Here is a 21,875-nt window from a genome sequence, read left to right on the forward strand (position 1 = left end):
CGGTTCAAATCCCCGCGACGGGGTGAGCTCCTGTTGCTTGGTCCCTGCTCTTGCCAACCTACCAGTTCAAAAGCACATCAAAGTGCAAGTAGATAAATAGGTACCGCTCCGGCGGGAAGGTAAACGGCATTTCCGTGTGCTGCTCTGGTTCGCCAGAAGTGGCTTAGTCATGCTGGCCACATGACCTGGAAGCTGTACGCCAGCTCCCTCAGCCAATAAAGTGAGATGAGCGCCGTAACCCCAGAGTCGGCCACGACTGGACCTAATGGTCAGGGGTCCCTTTACCTTTAACATAAACATGCGCTAAAATGCTAGGCCTTTATTTTGTGTGTTTTTTATATTTTGTCGGGAACCACCCAGAGTGGATGAGGCAACCCAGTCAAATGGGTTGCATAGTAATCATCACCATCATCACAAACTAATATGGAGTGCTGAACTCAACAATGGAAAAATGAGAAACAGAAAAACTGAAATAGATATTTTTGCACCTTCCTGTGCTGTAACCCTGCCCCCTCTCTTGCTACATGTTCTTAGCTGGGGGCAACCCCCCCTAGAAATTTAATCAGATGCTACTGCCTTCTGGCCATCCTCCTAGCTACAAAGTCTGAAAAAAATTCTCAGAGCCTGCTTGCTAGAAACGCAGCTCCATTAATCTCATCGAGATCCCCTTCTGAGTCGACTGGCTTAGGATTGCATCGAAAGCTTCCCATCAACGCACGAGCTGGCAGCTCCACCTCCGAGTTCTGTTTTATAAACCACTCTGGAAGTTTCCCCTCCCTGACATTGAGGAAAACAGGTGGAGAGTTTCCAGAGACAATGCTCGTAAAATATCACAGCCAGAGCAGAAAGCCTGGCTGGCAGAATGCCGCAGACAAACTATAGCCTCCGATATTAGAACCATGAAGTGTGAGATGCTAGGATCGACTCTGTCTGCAGGCGGAGGTTGCATGCAGAAGTTACCAGATTAAATTCCTAGCATCTTCAGGTAGGGCTGGGAAAACTTCTTACCTTGAAAACTCTGCCAGTCAGTGAAGACACTGTTGAGCTAGAGAGACTAACAGGGCAAATACCTATGTTCCCGTGACTTCTTCCTGGGAGATCACAGCTGACCAGCTTGATTCTATACAGTGCTAAGGGTAAAGGTAAAGCGACCCCTGACCATTAGGTCCAGTCGTGGCCGACTCTGGGATTGCAGCGCTCATCTCGCTTTACTGGCCGAGGGAGCCGGCGTACAGTTTCTGGGTCATGTGGCCAGCAGGACTAAGCCACTTCTGGTGAACCACAGCAGCGCACGGAAACGCTGTTTACCTTCCTGCTGGAGTGGTACCTATTTATCTACTTGCGCTTTGACATGCTTTCAAACTGCTAGATTGGCAGGAGCAGGGACTGAGCAACGGACGCTCACCCCGTCGCGGGGATTCGAACCGCCGACCTTCTGATCGGCAAGTCCTAAGGTCTGTGGTTTAAGCCACAGCGCCACCCATGTCCCTATACAGTGGTACCTCGGGTTAATACTTTAATTCGTTCTGGAGGTCTGTTCTTAACCTGAAACTGTTCTTAACCTGAGGTACCACTTTAGCTAATGGGGCCTCCTGCTGCCGCTGCACGATTTCTGTTCTCATCCTGAAGCAAAGTTCTTAACCCGAGGTACTATTTCTGGGTTAGCGGAGTCTGTAACCTGAGGCGTCTGTAACCTGAAGCGTCTGTAACCCGAGGTACCACTGTATATATTTACTCAAACCTTGTGTTCAGCCCCCCCAAAATTGTGCATCCTGGGCTATGCCCCCCCCCCCCCAATCTTCTTCTTCTTCTTTGGCAATCCCTCATAGCCGAGTAAGATTGTCTTCCATAAACACAGTTTTAACAGTGAGTCCGTAAGTGACTGTGGAGGCCAATTCTGGATCCACACATCCTTCCACAGTGGGGACATTGGTTTCCATGTAGGAGTTGATCACGGTGTGGATTTGCCAAGCGTGCCTTCCTCTTAGCACGTTTCTCCTTTGCGTCCTGAGTTCAAGTGTCTTCAAAGCCCATGACACCTTCAGTAAAGGCTGTTCTCCAACTGGAGCGCTCGCAGGCCAGTGTTTCCCAGTTGTCGGTGTTTATAAACACTGACAAGTGTTATAAACCCCTCCAATACTCTGCCCCGGGCCCAACCTGACTGGAATCTTTAGGCAGGTCCTTGAAAAATTAAAGAAGACCAACCCAGACCATTTCTAGGGTATTTGGGAGGAAAATAATCCCCCTTGTAATGACCGCCACTTTCCACAACAAAGGAACAGCAGTAAACCATAATTGAAACGCGCCAAGCATGCAGTTGTAGAACATCAAAAATGTGTGATTGTAAGTGTGGGAGGAGGGAAGCAATGCACATAAATTAAATGGGGCAGCACAATGTCTCTTCACCACTACAATAGTTGAGTTCGTAGGTCATAACCCTGTTCTTGCTTCCGTAAGCAGTTTCTGTTCCTTGTGGCTCTAGAAAGTTTTAGGAATACAAGGATTGTATCCCTGTCTCTCCAATCAATTGTGAAGGAACCCTTCTGGACTACATAGCACAACTGCCTGGAAAAAAATAATAATCATGAGCCTGGCTGTTAGATCAAGCGAATGATCTATTAGGACTGGGCGTTATTTGGTTTTCAACGTTGTGATATACAGTGGTACCTCAGGTTACATACGATTCAGGTTACAGACTCCGCTAACCCAGAAATAGTGCTTCAGGTTAAGAACTTTGCTTCAGGAGGAGAACAGAAATTGTGCTCCGGCGACACGGCAACAGCAGGAGGCCCCATTAGCTAAAGTGGTGCTTCAGGTTAAGAACAGTTTCAGGTTAAGAACGGACCTCTGGAACGAATTAAGTACTTAACCCGAGGTACCACCGTATAACCAGCTAAATCACAATGTCTGAATTAAGGATGGAGCTATGTAGAAACACTGGCTGGCCTCTTCGTTCTCCCCACACTGATTTTTGCACAACACACACATGCACCATTTTTAAATATATATTGCCGGATCAAAAATGATGGAACGGGTATCACGATATGGACTTCAAACCGGTTTTGGACAACGTACGGATACATCGTCCTGTCCTACAGCCCCGCCAACCCGACATTATGTCCCCAGTGGTCAGCTAGATGTCTAGAAAAAGCCCACAAGCCGAACCTCAGCAGGACAGCAACTATCCCCACTTGTGAGCCCCAGAAACTGGTGTCCGCAGTGGGGTAAGAACATAGGCACTGTGTCCTTCTTAAAGCCATCTCACCTTCCTACTAGGATTGGTAGATAATGAAATAAATAAGAAAGACTGTAAACTTTTCCAATATGCAGTAACAGCAGCGAGAATACTTCTGGCCCAAAGATGGAAACAGGAAGAAATACCAACGGTGGAAGAATGGAGAATGAAACTGACTGAATATGCAGAATTCGATAAACTAACAGGGAAGATTCGATATCAGCGAGACCAAAAGTTCATCAAGGACTGGGGGAGATTTACAGATTATCTGAAAAGCATATGTGATGAACAGGTAATGCTTGTTGGTTTTCAAGAGACTCTGTGAAAAACTAAGAAATATTGTAAAAAAGAGAATAAGAGGGGAGAAGTGATTCTTAAAGGCAATACTAAGTTTAGAAATGCGTTAATAATATAAATTTAAACGAAAGACTGGCAGAGAAACTGAGGGAAGTCAAAAAATAGATGAATGTGTGACAAAATGTGAATTGATTGTATAAAATTGTTTTTGAAAATGAATAAAAATATTATAAATAAATAAAGCCATCTCACTTGGTTTCCATAACTACATCTTGCTGTGGACGAATGTCATAATTCTATTCTGCAATGTGGCGGGAATGTGCTTCCTTTTGTCTGTCCAGAATCTCACAACCATCACAGCTTCGCTGGCTGCCTTCCTTCCCTGAGAGCTGGAGAAAAACTCCACTTTTCTCTGCATCGGGCAAAATTGTGTACAAATAGCTCTCATCGCCAGACACAGTTGCATACACTTCTATCATAACCGTCTCTTTTCTTCGCTGCAAAAGCCTTGAGTGTTTCAGCCGTTGCTCAGAGGGAGAAGATGCTTGTCCTTTTTCTGCACCTTTCCCATGTCTACAAGGGCGAAACGATTTTGTGTGCAACTTGCAGTTTCCTTGCTCCCTCTGTTTCCTGCGTTTTCTTCGCTCCCAGCCCTGTGGCTCACACCGCTCATCCCAAATTGGTCTCCCCTTTCTCTCCACAAACTGCTACCATTTCCCAAGCTTAGTTCCCACTGTTCCACAGGAGTAGCCAAATCTTTTGCACATCTGTGCACCTCTCCAAACAGTAAGTATCGCAAGGTCCTATTCTGGCGAAAGGACGCCGGCCTGAATGGAAAGGAAGTTTTAAAAGGATTCTAATATGAATCACACATGCTCTCAGGGATACCGTATATGTCTTGCATTCCTAGCCTCTAGATATGGAGAGTCCTGCAGGGGGTTTTCAAACAGCGAAGTATGCAGCAGGTCCCCCCCCCCACATTTACACAATTAAATATATATATTTATGGGTAATTAATCCAGATCTCCTTTCTGATGATGGCTGGATAAATTTTGATGCCACTCGGTGCATTTTTTTTATCATTCAAAACATCATACGCTCTTTTACATCTTCTGCACTAATTTATAAGTCACACACCAGGAAGAATTTTGCTACGTTAACAACGCGGTCCTGTACGTGCCTGCTTAAAAATAAACCCTGTTATGCACAATGAGACCTAGTCCCATGTTAAATGTGCATAGGACCTAGAAAGGTTTCTGACGAAAGAGGCTGGAGATTAAAGGTCCGCACCATCAATAGCGTGATGAATTGGTGGGTGCTGGGCACCCTAAATTCCTGGGTCTAGAAGGTGTTAGAATTTTATTAAGCCTTCGGGTGTTAAAACTGTATTAATCTGTGTACTAGACACTTCTAAATCCTCTGGAATCAGCTTGTGTTTATAGCTAATTAAGCCAGTGTAAGGTGATAGCCTGTGGTAATGTGCCATTGGCACAACAGAGGATCAAAGGAATTATGGCAAATGAGCAGGGCCAACAGCTTACAGTAGAGAGCATGAGAAGCAATGTCAGCTAGAAGCTTAGAGAGTTTAGGAGCGATGTAACACAGAGGTAAGGGACGTGGGTGGCACTGTGGGTTAAATCACAGAGCCTAGGACTTGCTGATCAGAAGGTCAGCGGTTTGAATCCCCGCGACAGGGTGAGCTCCTGTTGCTCAGTCCCTGCTCCTGCCAACCTAGCAGTTCAAAAGCACGTCAAAGTGCAAGTAGATAAATAGGTACCGCTCCGGCAGGAAGGTAAACGGCGTTTCCGTGTGCTGCTCTGGTTCGGCAGAAGCGGCTTGGTCATGCTGGCCACATGACCCGGAAGCTGTACGCCAGCTCCCTCGGCCAATAAAGCGAGATGAGCACTGCAACCCCAGAGTCGGTCACAACTGGACCTAATGGTCAGGGGTCCCTTTACCTTTACTAACACAGAGGTAAAGTAGCAAGCTGCAGAAAAAGTCAGAAAGCACAAGGGCTGGTGCTTGTCTGAATCCAGGGCTGTGTCTATGGGAGTACCAAGACTCTCCTGTGCAGCCTTCCATCGTAGGCTCAGGGCGCACATGTGTGTAAATAAACCACGTATCAAAAAGACACCACAAACTCCACTCTGCCCCATTTCCAAAAGGAAACACATGTCCTGAGTAAGTTCACCTGGAACTCCTGACATCCCAAACTGCTTGGAGATTGGAGCGGCAGGCAACAATATGTTCTAGCTGCATGTGTGAATGTATATATTAAGACACATGCTAGTCAAAGTCTGAGATTTCGTGAATGCTGACAAAGGTTATCAGCGCCTATGAAAAATGCATTTCCTATTCTTTGCAAAGAGGAGGGCATACTGTGAAGCGAGGATTTCAAACACCAGACAGATAAAGCCTCAGAGGCTATGCGATATCTTTTCTCAGAAAAAGGTGGGCACAGCTTTCTCTTGGGAAAGTTTCAGGTGAGAGGTAAGGCCATCATTTTTTTTCAGAGAGCCGAAGGTGATTGTCTTTTTAAAATTATTATTCATTGGGTTTCTAGTTTGCTTCCTGGCCATTCACCCAAAGGTGCTTGCAAAACATCTCCTGCGATATAAAATAAGCCATCATTAAAACCAGCGATTTGCAGAGCATTTTCCTGCCGGTTTTCTCAAAACAAAAGCCTTCTTCAAAATGGATTGTTTGGGGCTAAACTTCCGGAGGTGCCCAAATGTGTTAACTTTTGCTGGGCGAGGAAGTTCTGAATGTAGGGGTGCAACCAAGCATCATTGCCCCAGACTATATGCAGAGACATCATTGCCCCAAACATACAGAGCTCCTGCTTCCAGCAAATATAAACACATTTAACTTGCCTGTAAATTCTGGAGCAAACTGGTATTTAAAATACAGTCCCCTACAATAACTGCCTGTCAGAGGTAACATCAGGATGAGCATGCTAACACTATGGACAACAATTCTTCTCCCCTAAGATCTTCAAATATGCCCTTTATATATATATAAAATCCCATTGCCTCTTTTCAGACACAGGTCTAGGATGTCCTGCTTAGGGAGACGAGATCGAATGAAGCAAACCCAGAAGCAGTGATTTCTATCCCTGCGACCATACAGGTCAGAAGGATTCTGGAGCAGAGCTTGAGTTTAACACCAGGGAGAAGATGCTTCTTTGCAAAACAGTACCCAGGTGTGTGTTTTCCCCCTTCCACCTTTAACAGTACAGGGGTACATTGCATTAAGTATCTATACTTGATGAGTGGTAATGACATTCTCACTGCTTAGCAGGTTGATACCAGGGGATAACCTACTGGTGGCTTTGCGATACGGGCTAGATTCCTATCGTATGCTGTTAAGCACTTGGTGAATTTTTCAACTGTAGCAGAATTCTTACAACCGTCCTGCTTCCTTCTCCAGCTTTCAGATCCAGTGCAGATGCGTGGCAGAAATCCCACCAACCTGGGAAGGCAAATGAGCAACATATCCACTGCCTGAGGTCTTTTTTGAAGAAGTGACACCACGGATCAAACCCGTTTGCAGAGTGTGTTCTCTACCGCAGAACTACGGCCTGTCTGCAACCCTTCAAGGTTGACTTGCTCTTGCAACCTGATCCTATTTAGCATGTTCCGTTGGATCCAGCGGGACTTATTTTCTGTACAATTCCTACCCTACACGTGGTTACTCAGGACTAAGTCCTATGGTGTTCAGGGAGAATTACTCCCCAGGAAATGCCTTTCAGGCTGCAGGCTGAGTACCAGGTCTCTCCCATCTGCAAAACGAACCAGCCTTGCAGGGTGGTTGTGAAGACCGGCCATAATGTGCTTTTAAAAAAACATAAAATTATTGAGAAGATCAAAACCCTTTGGCTGTCAGACACGGGAACAGCAAAATACACATTTAACACATATTCGCGATGGACTTTTGTTCTAGACAGCAAACAAACCCTTAAAGTCTTTTGGATTGTACCATGAATGGCAAGGCCAGACAAATCCCGCAAGCATTTCTCCATCTTTCCCAAAGTTTAGTGAACTTTAAAGGGGCAGCTGGTGGTTCTCAGCAGAAGGCAAGGATGGAGCCCTGAAAGTCAAGTTTCTACCCCCAGATTCAGCTACCGCTACCATTGCAACTTTTAAATCTGAAAAGCGAAATAAGCCTCCTTTTCCGTCTCTATGAAAGTTGCTGCTGTCAATTGCTTCTAGGGTAGGAAACACGAAACATTTACAGCTGGTGTCTCCTGTTGGAACAGCTTCAGCTATGCACAGACTTTCAAGTGACGCCGGACAGAAGGAAAGAGGTGCAAAAATGCAGGTATGAGGAACCAAAGGTGTCCTGTTTGATAGCAGCTTACTCACAAAGGTTGTTTTATTATTATTACTTTTAAAAGGATGGTGCTGGGCATCTGTATATGGAAGCTGTTTGGGAGGAAAGAACGGTTCTGTTATTTCACAGTGGAAACCACCGACGCCAAGCAGTTCAGACACGCTTGTAAATAGCAACCAACAAAAATATGCATTTAGCAGAGTTTGGGGTTTTTTTTCGTTGTTTAAAGGCAGCGCAAAGTTGTTGGTTTTTTTACACAGCTCACGTCGTTAGTCAGAAAGGAAATTGCTCCTGTCGTTGGAAACAATTGCTCAAAAAGGGAGCCTGCCAAAAGAGGAAGAAAACATAGAAAGAAACCTTAAACCTGTGTGACTTACCAGCCCGAAGACGGAACTAAGCACCGTGCAGCATATGACCAGACCCAAGCTGTGATACATCAGATAGGATCCCATAGCCAAAGAGAGACTCTTTGCAACATCCAAGAAGTCTCCAAAAGGCTGGACTGTCCGGTAATCCTGTCGCCGTGTTCCTTGAGGTACTGGCAGATCCCAGTTTGTTGATGGGGGTTTCAGGGTTTAGGGGGAAAAGGTGGGGCGAGGTGGCAGAGTTAGCCCCAAAGGCAGGAGGCGAGGAAGAACAGCTCTTTGCCTCGCTTTCTCATGACTGAAGAGTTTTCAAAGGGGTCGGAAGAGGCAAAGCGAGGAGCAGTGCATGGAACGGGGGTGCTGAGCGCCCCAAGAAGACACAGCCTCAGTCCCTGGTGGCAGGGCCTTCTGCCTGAACACATCTGTCCCCTGGCTGACAAATCACATCCATATGTCAAAACTGCTGTTCCGTTTCCCTTTTCTTTTTTTTTTCTCTCAAGAGGCAGTGGGAAGTTCAAACCATTTCTTTGTCAAACACAAACACACTCTCTCAGAAGGGGCGGGGGGAAAGAGGTGGAGGGGAGGGGTTGGGGGAGTTGTAAAGTGGGGTGGGGGGGAAGGAGGAGGGAAAGAGCTTGAAACCACTAGGTTTATTTTTAGCAGCAGTGATTTTGTCGAGCAGGTCTCTAAAGTCTGTTAAATAGAGGGGGGGCGGAGAATCTCTTCTGGAGTTTTTGCAGAAAACAAGCACAAAAAGTAAGCTCGGTTTCCGTAAGGGAGCCTGAAATCTTTTGCTTTTCCCGCTCCCAGTTCAGAATTACTTGCTGTTTCCAAAAGCAAACAAGCCCGGGTAGCTTTGTGGAGGAACAGCTCCGATGCGCCTCGCCTGGCTCCCGAGTCTCTTAATCATAAATACCTTCGTGCTTTCTCCTTCTCCATCTCCTCTCTTTACTTTGCAGAGCTTCCAAAATTAAAAAAGGGGGTGAAACCCGCCGCCGATTGAATGAAGCGTGGAAACGTGGAGCAGGCTGAAGGGTTTCCTTTTAAAAGGCGCCTGGCGGTCTTGCAGCTTTTTTTCCGTTCCTTTTTCTGGCGGGGGGTGGGCAGCAGAAAAGAAGGGGGGCAGAAATCCCTCCAGACCTTCTCTCTGCCCCGCGATCCACAAACCTGCAAGAACTCCGAACCGGTTCCTCCGGCGTCGCTCAGCAGCGCAATCGGCGACGAGGGAAGAAGCGGAAAAAGGCTGTTAACGTGGAGAGAGAGAGAGAAAAAGTGGTGGCTGTCGCGTTCCTGCTCGCTCCTCGCCTCGCCTCGCCTGCCGCTGCTGCTGCTGTTGGCTGCTGGATCGACTTGCAGCCTCCTTTTTCGAAATGAACACGCTGACAGTCTGTTTACTTTCACATCCACAGAGAAGGGGAGGTGTGCATTTCTCTCTTTTTTTGCGGAAAGCCGAGAGCCCGTTTCCATTAGGCGGCGGCGAGCAAAAGCGCACGGCGTCCGCGCCAGCCAGGGCGCATCTTTGCCCAAGGAAAAGCTCCGGAGGTCGCGAGAAACTCTTCAGAGGCCGCCGTGCGCTCCTTGTTTTCCTGCGGAGAAAGATCCCAGGCATTCAATTCAAGTCTCTCTCTCTCTCTCTCTCTCTCTCTCTCTCTCTCTCTCTCTCCACGCCCCTTCTGCTCCCCTCTGTTGGAACTGACCAGCTTCGTCCGCTCCCTCGAGCAACAGCGCTTGTCAAATTCTATCCAGCGGGATGCGTAAAATCCGCCAGACCCAAATCGATTTCTCCAACGCAGGACGAGGGGAGCCCCTGTGTTGGGGAGGGAAAGGGGCGGCAGGGGAGGGGAGGGGGTGGTCCCGATCCCGTGCAGGTTTACGCGGGAGTAAGCCCCGCGCTCATGTAAGCGTGCTTAGGGATTGCAGAGTCGTGCCAAGGAGTGCGTTACAGTCTTTTTCCGGCAGCCCAACATTACAAGAAAAATTGCTAATGTGGCTTCAGAAACTGAACCCGAGGGAAAGTTATTCTCCGCCGCGCACGGTGGATGGACTTTTTGCGGGACGCAGTGCGCTTAAAATGGCCCGAGGCTGTGCGCTTTCACTCGGGAGTAAGTCTCGCCGGATCCGACGGGGTTTACTACGAGGTAAGCGTGCACAGGGCGTGTGCAGTTGGACATCTGTATTCCTACCTATGCATGCTTACTCGGGACTGCATGGGGAGGGGGGCTTCCTCGCAAGTAATTGCATCAATGGAACCGGAGCGTTATAGCCCGGGTCTCATAGTGCGTTTACTCAGACGTAAGCACCACTAAGTTCAGCAGGGGCTGGTTTCCAGCTTAACTGCAGTGCATACGAGCTGGCAACTTTAAGCGCGTCTACTCGGAAGGAAGCCCCGGCGTTTGCAGCGGGACTTACTCCCAGAAAGTGAATGCATGGGATTTTGGCAATGATGCGTTGAAAACTCTCCGTTATCTTTTTTTTCGGGGGAGGGGGGACTTAGCATTTTTGAGAATGGGCGAGACAGGATTGAGCACCACATGAGCTCTGCAAGAATCTCCAAGGCTGGTATCTTCCTCAGAGTAGACCCATTGACATCAACGGCCACGGCTCACTGAATAGGCCCCTTCATTTTCAATGGGTCTACTCTAGGTTGGGGTTTTTTTTTTGTTTTTTAAGCAGAGTTGGACGCCACCCTAAGTCCATCTTGAGAAAGCAAAATTATTATTGAGAGTTTAAATAGCTCCAGATCGTCTTGAATGGGGCGCCTTCAGCAGACTTTATGAAAAGGGTCTCTCTCCATCCCGGGCTCTCTGAGGCAAGACTTCCTGGAAAAGAGGGAGAGAGGACGGCTGCTAACACAACCTCCTTCTCTGAGGCTCTCAAGGAAGAGATGTGTGTGCGTAACCAGGAGCCAGCTATAAAAGCCCCCAGCCGGTGGAGATGGCCCCCATTGGCGGCCTGCGCCCACCACGTGACCCGCAGGCAGGCAACCGCAAGGCTGGAATGGCCACACCCCTCACCCACCCCCTCCCCTCCTCCTCCTCCTCCTCGTCCTCCTCCTCCAGCGGTTGCTGCTGCTGGAAGTTTCAGCTTTTGCCCGTGGCTCCAGAATCTCAGCAAACTCAAATCCTTGGATTTGCGTGGGGAGAAATATATTAAATTCCTGCATTGCAGGCATTGGACTGGACCAGGGCCGGATTTACGTATAAGCTAAACAAGGTACAGTGGTACCTCGGGTTACAGACAGTGGCGTAGCGTGGGTTATCAGCACCCGGGGCAAGGCAAGTAATTTGCGCCCCCTAACCCATGGATTAAGGGGACGCAGGTGGCGCTGTGGGTTAAAGCCTCAGCGCCTAGGGCTTGCCGATCGAAAGGTCGGCGGTTCGAATCCCTGCGGCGGGGTGCGCTCCCGCTGCTCGGTCCCAGCGCCTGCCAACCTAGCAGTTCGAAAGCACCTCCGGGTGCAAGTAGATAAATAGGGACCACTTACCAGCGGGAAGGTAAACGGCGTTTCCGTGTGCGGCTCTGGCTCTGGCTCTGGCTCTGGCCAGAGCAGCGATGTCACGCTGGCCACGTGACCCGGAAGTGTCTCCGGACAGCGCTGGCCCCTGGCCTCTTGAGTGAGATGGGCGCACAACCCCAGAGTCTGTCAAGACTGGCCCGTACGGGCAGGGGTACCTTTACCTTTTACCTTTAACCCATGGATTTGCACCCCCTAACCCGTGGATTTGCGCCCCCTAACCCGTGGATTTCCCTAACCCCCAGATGTTGCGCCCGGTGCGGCCGGTCCCCCCTGCACCCCCCACGATACGCCACTGGTTACAGACGCTTCAGGTTACAGACTCCACTAACCCAGAAATAGTACCTGGGGTTAAGAACTTTGCTTCAGGATGAGAACAGAAATCGTGCTCCGGCAGCAGCGGGAGGCCCCATTAGCTAAAGTGGTGCTTCAGGTTAAGAACAGTTTCAGGTTAAGAACGGACCTCTGGAACGAATTAAGTACTTAAACCAAGGTACCACTGTATAACTTAGGGAGTGGCCCCCCCAAAAAAAAATTAAAGGAAAACAACAACCTGGATGTACATTTCCAAAATATGAGATAAAAAAATAAAAAATAAAACCTACATACAGTGGTACCTCTGGATATGAACAGGATCCATTCCGGAGCTCCGTTCGTATCTAGAAGCAAACGTAACTAGCAACGGCATGTCTGCGCGCGCACGCGTCACATTTCGCCGCTTCCGCGCATATGACGTCATTTTGACCATCTGCGCATGTGCAAGCGGCGAAACCCAGAAGTAACGCGCTCCGTTACTTCCGGGTTGCCGTGGAGTGCAACTCAAACGCGATCAACCCGAAGCGCATTCAACCCGAGGTATGACTGTATTTTGTTATGTGCAAATGGCTTTAGATACCCGTTAGGTCCATAAATTTCCATATACACTAAAAACAGTGACAATTCGTTGTTGACAAAGGACAGCTGGACATAGAAAGGGCCCCATTACCTTCAGGAACTTAAATCTGGCCCTCCCAGCGATGCAATTCCACAATTGTTTTATTCCTATTGAAGTTTAATTGCTGTCTGACGTAACTTGACCTCTTCTATGCTTTCAGCTTTTCGAACTCGTGAGTTGAGTCGGTGTACTATTTGTATCCCCCCTGCTTTTTCCGACAACAAATGGGGAGCTTGAAGTAGCTTTCGGTCATCGCTGTGGCATTAAAAAGAAGCAGCAGCAAATATTGCAATGCTATAATATGAAGCACGATAGCAGATAAAGCAAACAGCAGCAACAAGTTCATCAAAACAAGTGATGCGATGCCATAAAGTCATAGAAACTCGATGTACTGCCAATAATTATTCCTTTTTTAAAATATATTTTTATTAAATTTCACACAACAAGTTTAAATTCAAACATATCATTCACCTCCTCATTTAGGCTTCGCTGAATCCCTTGACTTCCCCCTGCCTTCCGTGGTTACCATTATCAATCGTTCTTTTCATCTACTTATATTCTCAGATTTGTAAAAAATAGTGATCCATTTGTCCATAGTTTTTATTGCATTACAAGCATTACTCAAATCCTGCCAAAGTTTTTAGTTGTTTACAGTGTTCTCTTAAATACATTATGAATTTTGCCCATTCCTTCTTAAAATTCTTCTCTTCCTGGTTTCTGGTTTTCCCAGTCGGTTTCGCCATTTCGGCATAATCCATCATCTTCATCATCCATTCCTCTCTGGCTGAAATTTTGTCTTCTTTCCATTTCTGGGCCAGTAGTGTCCTCGCTGCTGTTGTCACATACATGAAAAGTCGTTTCTGCTCCCTTGGAATCTCTGTAACCAAAAAGCCTCTGGTTTTTCCACAAATGTTATTTTAAACATTTTTTTTAACTCATTGTATATCATTTCCCAGAATGCTTTAGTTATCTTGCACGTCCGACACATATGGTAAAGGTAAAGGGACCCCTGACCATTAGGTCCAGTCGTGACCAACTCTGGGGTTGTGGCACTCATCTCGCTTTATTGGCCGAGGGAGCCGGCATACACCTTCCAGGTCATGTGGCCAGCATGACTAAGCCGCTTCTGGCGAACCAGAGCAGCGCACGGAAACGCCGTTTACCTTCCTACCAGAGCGGTACCTACCCGTATTTTTCGCACCATAGGACGCACCGGACAATAGGATGCACCTTGTTTTAGAGGGGGGAGAACAAGAAAAAAAAATTCTCCCCCTCTCTGCCCAGCGCCCCTTCAGCGAAGCGGCAGGAGGCGCTGTGCAGAGAGGGGGAGAACTTTCCCCCTCTTGTTTTCCCGCTCTAAAACAAGGTGCCGTTTAAATTGTGTTCAGGCGGCTACCTTGGAAGCCCGGAGAGTGAGAGGGGTCGGTGTGCACTGACCCCTCTAGCTCTCCAGGCTTCAGGTTCCTTTTGACCTGCTCTTTGGGGATGGCGGGGGGAAGCTCACCACCAGCCCCAAAGAGCAGGTCAGGGAGCAGTGGAAAGGCGCAGCGGAGAGGCTCCTGCCATAGCCGCGCATCACCTCTCCAGCCGGGAGAGGGTCGCGGGGCTATGGCGTCTTCGCTCCATAGGACACACACACATTTCCCCTTCATTTCTGAAGGGGAAAAAGTGCGTCCTATAGAGCGAAAAATACGGTATTTATCTACTTGCACTTTGATGTGCTTTCGAACTGCTAGGTTGGCAGGAGCAGGGAGCTCACCCCATCGCAAGGATTTGAACTGCCGACCTTCTGATCGGCAAGTCCTAGGCTCTGTGGTTTAACCCACAGCACCACCCGCGTCCCTTGACACATATGGTAGAAGCCAATAATTATTCCTAATCACATGGAATCTTGCTCCAGAACAAAATAAAAATGGATTAGAATGAGACTCCTAATCTCAGGGGGTTGGACTAGATGACCCTTGTCCAAATTTTATGATTCGGTTATTGTGTTTCAGCTCTGCAATGGCCGGAAGCTTGTACATGAATTATAGGCACACAGAACTCTACATTTAATAAACATCAGGGTGGGTGTGCAAGGTCATTGAGTCCATAGCAGCTGGTGAGCTCAGACGTCTTGTTTTAATTTGTTCAAGCTGCCTTGTGGGAAGAAAGGCAGGGTATAAAATTAATAAATATAAAACAACCTGAGATTTGTTTGTGTTGCAAAACAGGGTGGAAATTTTTGGGGGCTGGATGCAAACCGCCAAAGAAGCTGGTCCCTCTAGCCTAGCCGTCCTTTGGAACATTTGATGAGTTCTGGAAGACATCACACTTTGGATGAGAATGGGGATATATGTATCTTTGAGGCATAAAAGGCACTCTGGTCAGTGACCAAAATAAATCAATTCATTTATTCAAGGCATAAAAACTCCCAACCAGAATGCAAAGGAAAGTGGGATCTATATCTATATGTGTGGGGACTTTCCTCCCCTTTTCCTTTAAAGCTAGCTTGCTTTGAAATTGATAGCAGGGTATTTATAAACCAACCTATTTTTTTGCAGAGTCCTGAATTCATCGGATGGAGGGGGTGTTGGCCTCGCCCTAATGACCACAAACATGTCTATTTCAGGATTGGTCAACCTAAATAAATATGTACTTAAGAACCCAGTGCTCCTTCAGATAAGAGACCTGGGATATAGATCTGTGTCCCAGACTTCCAAACCACTTGCTCTCGAGTAGGCCTATTGATGTCAAAGCTTCAGGCACAGAACTAGCCGTCCTCCACCAAGTGGGACAGCAGATTAGGTTTTGCTATCATGTGTTTGTGTGTGTGTGTAACGGACAAGGGGTGGTGCACAACAACAAGCCAGACAGCATCATGGACATATGAACATCAAGAAGAGCGTTGTAGGATCAGGCCGAAGAATCCCGTGTCCTGTTTCCCACAGACGCCAACTGGATCTTTAAATGGTTCAGAACGGAGCTCCCCAGTTCCTTTTAGGGGGAAGGGCATTTTCTGTGGTGGCTCCTCATTTGTGCAATGCTCTCTGCAGAGAGACTCGCCTGGTCCCATCATTACATGTCTTTAGGAACTAGGCAAAATCCTTCTTTACCCAGCCATTAAACAATCTATGGCCTGTTAAATGTGTGGTGGGAAGGAGGGACTCGTCATTTATTATTATTTTATTATGCTGTGTGTTCCGATGTTGCGTAAATTACCTTCTTCATGTTGTACACCACCCTGGGATCCTTGGATAAGGGTATATAAATCAAATAAGAATGAATATTTGCGAATGTTGCCAAATAAACTCACATTTAGTGGGAATGGGCCAACCGTGAGATAATTCGGGCATATAAATCACAAACGGCCTCCAAACTGAAGCAAAGTCAGAGGGGTCCGCATTCCCCCTGTTTGCATAGTTGGGAGGGACCCCACGGGTCATCCAAACCAATGCCCGCTTCGTTCATCTCGGCGCCAAAGCCCAGTAGCCCCATATATAAACATTGATTTCTAGACCCTCCAACTATGCACCTTGCAGGCTTGGGGGGCACAGCAGGCACGAGAGAGCTATTTTAAAAGGGGAAAGAAGTAAAAAAATAATAAAAAATATAGAACCTTATCCCAGTATCCTGCTGAAAGCAATAAGTCCTTTATGGCAAATAGCATTTTGAAAATTTTTATTTTTCCAGTAGCAAACGAGCCGCGCACACTCTCACTGGGGCCTTCGCTGCATCTGGGACGTGTTTACTCGTATATTTTTAGACAGTTAATGGCAAGGAACCTGAAGCGGCAGAAGGCCCCAAGGAGGGAGGCGTCGGGTGGAGGCCGAGGGAAGGGCGGGAAACAGGCAGAGATGCTCTGCAGTGGACCTGGGGCTCTGGGAATAGTTTTCTGCTGCACTGTCTTGCTTCTCGGAGACAAGAGACCTCCAGGATGATGGGGCCTCACATATGTTGAGCTTCTGCCTCCGTCTTCCACTTCCAAGTTGGAGGAAAAGGCTCTAAAATACAAACCACGGGGAGGAAAGCTTCCCGAGGCGGCAGGCAGATTTGATTTTGATGACATGTTTCGGGCGTTGTCTGGGACGTTGGACTTTGGCAACTGGGGCTGCTGCAACCTGTTAGAGATCAGGAATGCGAATGTGCCCTTTTGCATCTCCCCAAATCAGTCAGCTGATAAAGCCCTGGAGCAGAGGCTGCTGACGCGTGTTAGAGATTTTGGGAGACTTCTTCTTTGGCGATCATTCATAGCTGAGTAAGGGGACGTGGGTGGCGCTGTGGGTTAAACCACAGAGCCTAGGACTTGCTGATCAGAAGGTCGGCGGTTCGAATCCCCATGACGGGGTGAGCTCCCGTTGCTCGGTCCCTGCTCCTGCCCACCTAGCAGTTCAAAAGCACGTCAAAGTGCAAGTAGATCAATAGGTACCACTCCAGCGGGAAGGTAAATGGCGTTTCCGTGCGCTGCTCTGGTTCGCCAGAAGAGGCTTAGTCATGCTGGCTGCTTTGCCAGTGTTGGTAGCTGGTTACTGCAGTACATCAGAGAGGCGCACCTGTGTGTCAGGGACTGGTTGGACGCGGAGGAATGGTGGGAGAAACCTGCTGCGGAAGCATCAAGGGAAAAAGGCACCAAGGAATGGTGGTGGGACAACGATGAGTGGTCACAGGGAGATAAGGGAGAGGACTGGGAAGAGAAGGATCCTAATTGCTAAAAACTGGAAAAAAGAAATTGTGCCAACAAAAAAGGAATGGCAAGACAAACTGTTAGAGTATATTGAACTGGCTAGATTAAGAGAGGCAAAAAATTTATTTTTCAACAAAGCACAACATTTTGGAAATCCCTCCCTGGATGTCAGTTCTGCATTTGAGATCCCGGTAAAGTCTGGGACAATCTGGGCATGTCAGGAGTGCATGCAGGAGCCAGGCCCTGTGACCAGTAGGGCTTCGCAGGACTGGGGCCTTCCTAAGTCTGTTCTGGAGAGGCAAGGCACAGCCACACAGGTGAGGCCGATTGGTAACTCACAGCACCTGGTGGCAAGAGCCAGAAGGGATATAAGGTCAGCATTTCCCTTTGGCTCTTTGCCACAGCAACACGCTTCCTGCCTTGGGTTTCTTGACGCCTTGCTTCCTGATCCTCGGACCCTCGGACCCTCGGCCTCCTGACTCCTGGACTCCCGTTCCTGCTCCCACCTTGCCGTCTTGCCCCCGGTCCCGACGTCCTCAGCCGGGACTTTGACCGCCTGTAAACCGGACCGTGAGAGGGCGTATGGCAGCCCTAGTGTAAGGCAGTTTCCTATGTTCCTAACCAACCAACCTGTGTTGAGCCAAATTACTCACCTCTCGCCATGCTTCTCTGCCTAAGAGATACAGAGCAGACACCGAGGGAAGTGTAAAGTACAGCAGAAATGGCAGGCTGATGATCCCAAACGAGGATGTTTCTCTTCCCTTGGATGGATGCCATTTCCTTTTTTTATTATTTTCTTTTTTAAATATATATATATATATGTCAGGGGCTCAGGAGCAGAGGCACAGGGGAGAGAGGAAACGCAGAGCGAAGGGGAAGAATCTGAGGGCAGCGTAGGGGAGTATGACAGTGGCCCGAGAGATTCCATGAGCCTCTCCAGCGATTCAGAAGATTCCCAGAAGGGGGCGCCGATGGCCAGGGCAAGGGGGGTCCCAGGAGGGACGCACCAGAAGCAAGGGGCCAGCGGGGACTCCCAAAGCAGCAGCTGGAGATTGGGACCAGTTTCCCCACCAGAGCGTAGCGGGGGGGAAGAGTCCCATGAGTCAGGGCCAGCGTCTCCTCCAGTAGGGAGAGAGGATGAGTCAGGGCTGGCCACGCCTCCATCACAGAGTGAGGGAACGGAGGGGAAGTCAGGTCCAGCTAGCCCCCCCGAGGGGGGAAGCAGTGACAGGAGCAGTGAAACGGTCAGGAGAAAGGTTGCCGGCTGGGCGCACGCGCCAAGTTCAAATGTACAGGTGCGCGGGACAGCAGAAGACCCGAATGGGGAACCAGGTCCTAAAGCCCGGCGGAGGCAGGGGGAAGACTCAGGGGATTCAGCGTCAGAAGAGTCTAGAAAGGGCAAGACCCCAGCGGACAGGCGGACCCAGAGGAGGAAAGAGCAAAGGAAGAGGTGGAGCAAGGCTAGAGTCTTAAACTGGTGTTTGGGGGGGAGGAGATTCAGACGGAGCTTCGGCGGTCTAGACTCCAAGACGTAGAGCTGCACGCCGCGGCTTTGAAATCGAAACTGATCTTCAATAAAGACTTTTGTATATAGCAAGAACTGGCGTTGGTCCTTTGTGAGCTGGGACCTCGGGCAGCTCTGACAATATATATATATTTGTTTGTTTTTACAGAAAAAGAAGAAACATCACAAAAATACAGAACAACGAAAACAATCACAAATACACATAGAACAGATGAAAAGAGCTAAGTAGAGAAAAAAGAAAATTCCATCCATCAAAAGAAGAAAAAATTTAAAAATAAAAACTCCAATTTTTAAATTCATGGTTACAAAGCTTTCTTTCTTGACTTCCTCACGCCTCCCTTTTTTTGTGTTCCTCTTTGTCCAATCAGATACAGCAAATCCTTACCCTCTTTAGAAACTCATTTCTAATTATTGAAATCAATTCTATTATGTCTCCAATCTTTCCTCCTTATGTTTAAACACCTTTAGCATATTATTTACTTTTGACATAATATGACTTAAGTCTTTCACCCTTTTTCTATTACATTTTTGCATACTTTTTAACACTGTATCACTAATGCCATATTATTTTTATATCCAACATCCTTTTAGCATTCATAAACTTTGCAGTATTTCTGCAGATAGTCCTTAAATTTCTTCCAGTCCTCATCCACCACTTCTTCTCCCAGGTCTCGGATTCTGCCAGTCATTTCTGCCAATTCCATGTAGTCTAGGATGGATGCCATTTCCAGGCCAGTGTCCTCACTGGTAAAAGGTAAAGGTAAAGGTACCCCTGCCCGTACGGGCCAGTCTTGCCAGACTCTGGGGTTGGTGCGCCCATCTCACTCAAGAGGCCGGGGGCCAGCGCTGTCCGGAGACACTTCCGGGTCACGTGGCCAGCATGACATCGCTGCTCTGGCGAGCCAGAGCCGCACACGGAAACGCCGTTTACCTTCCCGCTGGTAAGCGGTCCCTATTTATCTACTTGCACCCAGGGGTGCTTTCGAACTGCTGGGTTGGCAGGCGCTGGGACCGAACGATGGGAGCGCACCCCGCCGCAGGGATTCGAACCGCCGACCTTTCGATCGGCAAGCCCTAGGCACTGAGGCTTTTACCCACAGCGCCACCTGCGTCCCATGTCCTCACTGGACTCATGAGTAAATGGAGGACTTGGCCACATCAGCATCATCAACAGGCCAGCAACCAAAGGAAGATCCTGGGCTGATCTGAGGTCCAAGTCCAAGCAAAGAGAGTCTACGGCAAAGGGTCAGGCAAGAGGCAAGATCCAGACAAGTCCATGGCCAGGCTTGAAAAAGGCAGGCACCCCAACAGCAGGAAGAGCACGGAGTTGAGCCAATGTCCCGAACATCTGGTCTACCTGGCAGCAAGTTAGTATGCCCAGTCCAAAAGCCAAAGTCCAAAGTTCGGGAGACACAGGCCAGGCTCAAGCCAAGTAGCCATGTCTGAAGTCCAGCAGTCAGGATATAGTCCAGTCAGCCCCAAAGCACAGCCCTGTAGAGATCTAGAAGCATCCCAGCCAAGGTCCCTCAACATGGGCAGTTGAGCAGACACAGCACCTCAGCTCTGTTTCCCTTTTGTGCTTTGCATGTTGTTTGCAGCATCTGAGCTGGATGGGGCCTGGGACCCTCACCTGTCCTGAGGCCCCTTCTCCCAAAGCTAGTGAGTCCCACCTGGCCAACTAGAGAGCTGGGCTGTTGGCCATTGCCTGTCTCAGCCTCCTAGAAGGTTCCTCCTGTGGGATGTATCATTACTGAAGCAGTCAAACACAACATTTCCTGGTTACAAGTAGGTAGAAGAATTGATGCTTTTGAATTATGGTGCTGCAGGAGACTCTTGAGAGTCCCATGGACTGCAAGAAGATGAAACCTATCCATTCTTAAGGAAATCAGCCCTGAGTGCTCACTGAAAGGACAGATCCTGAAGCTGAGGCTCCAAGACTTTGGCCGCCTCATGAGAAGAGAAGACTCCCTGGAAAAGACCCTGATGTTGGGAGAGATGGAGGGCACAAGGAGAAGGGGACGACAGAGGACGAGATGGTTGGACAGTGTTCTCAAAGCTACCAGCGTGAGTTTGACCAAACTGCGGGAGGCAGTGGAAGACAGGAGTGCCTGGCGTGCTCTGGTCCAGGGGGTCACAAAGAGTTGGACATGACTAAATGATGGTCTGCCGTAATAATTCTCCCCCCCCCCTTCCAGTAGCACCTTAGAGACCAACTAAGTTTGTTCTTGGAATGAGCTTTCGTGTGCATGCACACTTCTTCAGATACCTGAAGTTATCTGAAGAAGTGTGCATGCACACGAAAGCTCATTCCAAGAACAAACTTAGTTGGTCTCTAAGGTGCTACTGGAAACAACATTTCCTGTTTTCCTACTTTTAAAGATTTTTTCTTTAAAGTTATCTGAAGAAGTGTGCAAAGTGAAGCAAAGTTCTTAACCTGAAGCACTATTGCTGGGTTAGCGGAGTCTGCAACCTGAAGCGTATGTATCTCCTCCACGAGACGTCTGGAGAGGGGCCTTCTCTGCAGTGGCTCCCCATCTGTGGAATACTCTCCCCAGGGAGGCTGGTGAAAATATGCAGAGGAGGGTGAAAAAGATGACAAAGGGCTTGGAAACGAAGCCTTAGGAGGCATTTGCTTACGTTTAGCCATCTTCACATATCTGAAGGGCTGTCCTGCGGAAGATGGAGCAAGCTTGTTTTCTGCTGCTCTGGAGGGTAGGACTCGAACCCATGGCTTCAAGTGACAAGAAATGAAATTCCAACTAAACATTTAGAAGAACTTTCTGATGACAAGAGCTGTTCAGATGTGGAACAAACTAGCTCAAAAGATGGCGGACTCTCCTTCAGTGGGGGTTTTTAAGCAGAGGCTGGTTGGCCATCTGTTAGGGATTCTTTAGCTCTGCTTCTGGCATTGCAGGGGGGGTCAGACTAGATGGCCCCTGGGGTGCCCTCCAGCTCTCAATTCTACAGTTCTTTGACTCCACTGGCTGAGACATGACATTTGGGGACCTAT

General features: G+C 48.4%; 1 protein-coding gene and 1 long non-coding RNA gene across 3 annotated transcripts in view; both read right to left on the reverse strand.

The window, feature by feature from the left end:
* The window catches only part of PTH1R (parathyroid hormone 1 receptor), a 228,536-nt gene extending 218,506 nt beyond the window's left edge, over positions 1–10,030 (reverse strand). For both annotated transcript variants that reach the window (XR_013831822.1, XM_079946899.1), the window contains exon 1: positions 8,242–10,030. Coding sequence is in view for 1 of the 2 variants with exons in the window: in XM_079946899.1 (XP_079803025.1) it covers positions 8,242–8,316 (75 nt within the window). In the remaining variant the exon portion in view is untranslated. The remainder of the gene's footprint in view (positions 1–8,241) is intronic.
* The window catches only part of LOC307199352, a 199,145-nt gene that overhangs the window by 128,738 nt on the left and 48,532 nt on the right, over positions 1–21,875 (reverse strand). The window lies entirely within an intron of this gene.

The sequence above is a fragment of the Podarcis cretensis genome (genome assembly GCF_951804945.1).
Source record: "Podarcis cretensis genome assembly, chromosome: 12".
NCBI lineage: Eukaryota > Metazoa > Chordata > Lepidosauria > Squamata > Lacertidae > Podarcis > Podarcis cretensis.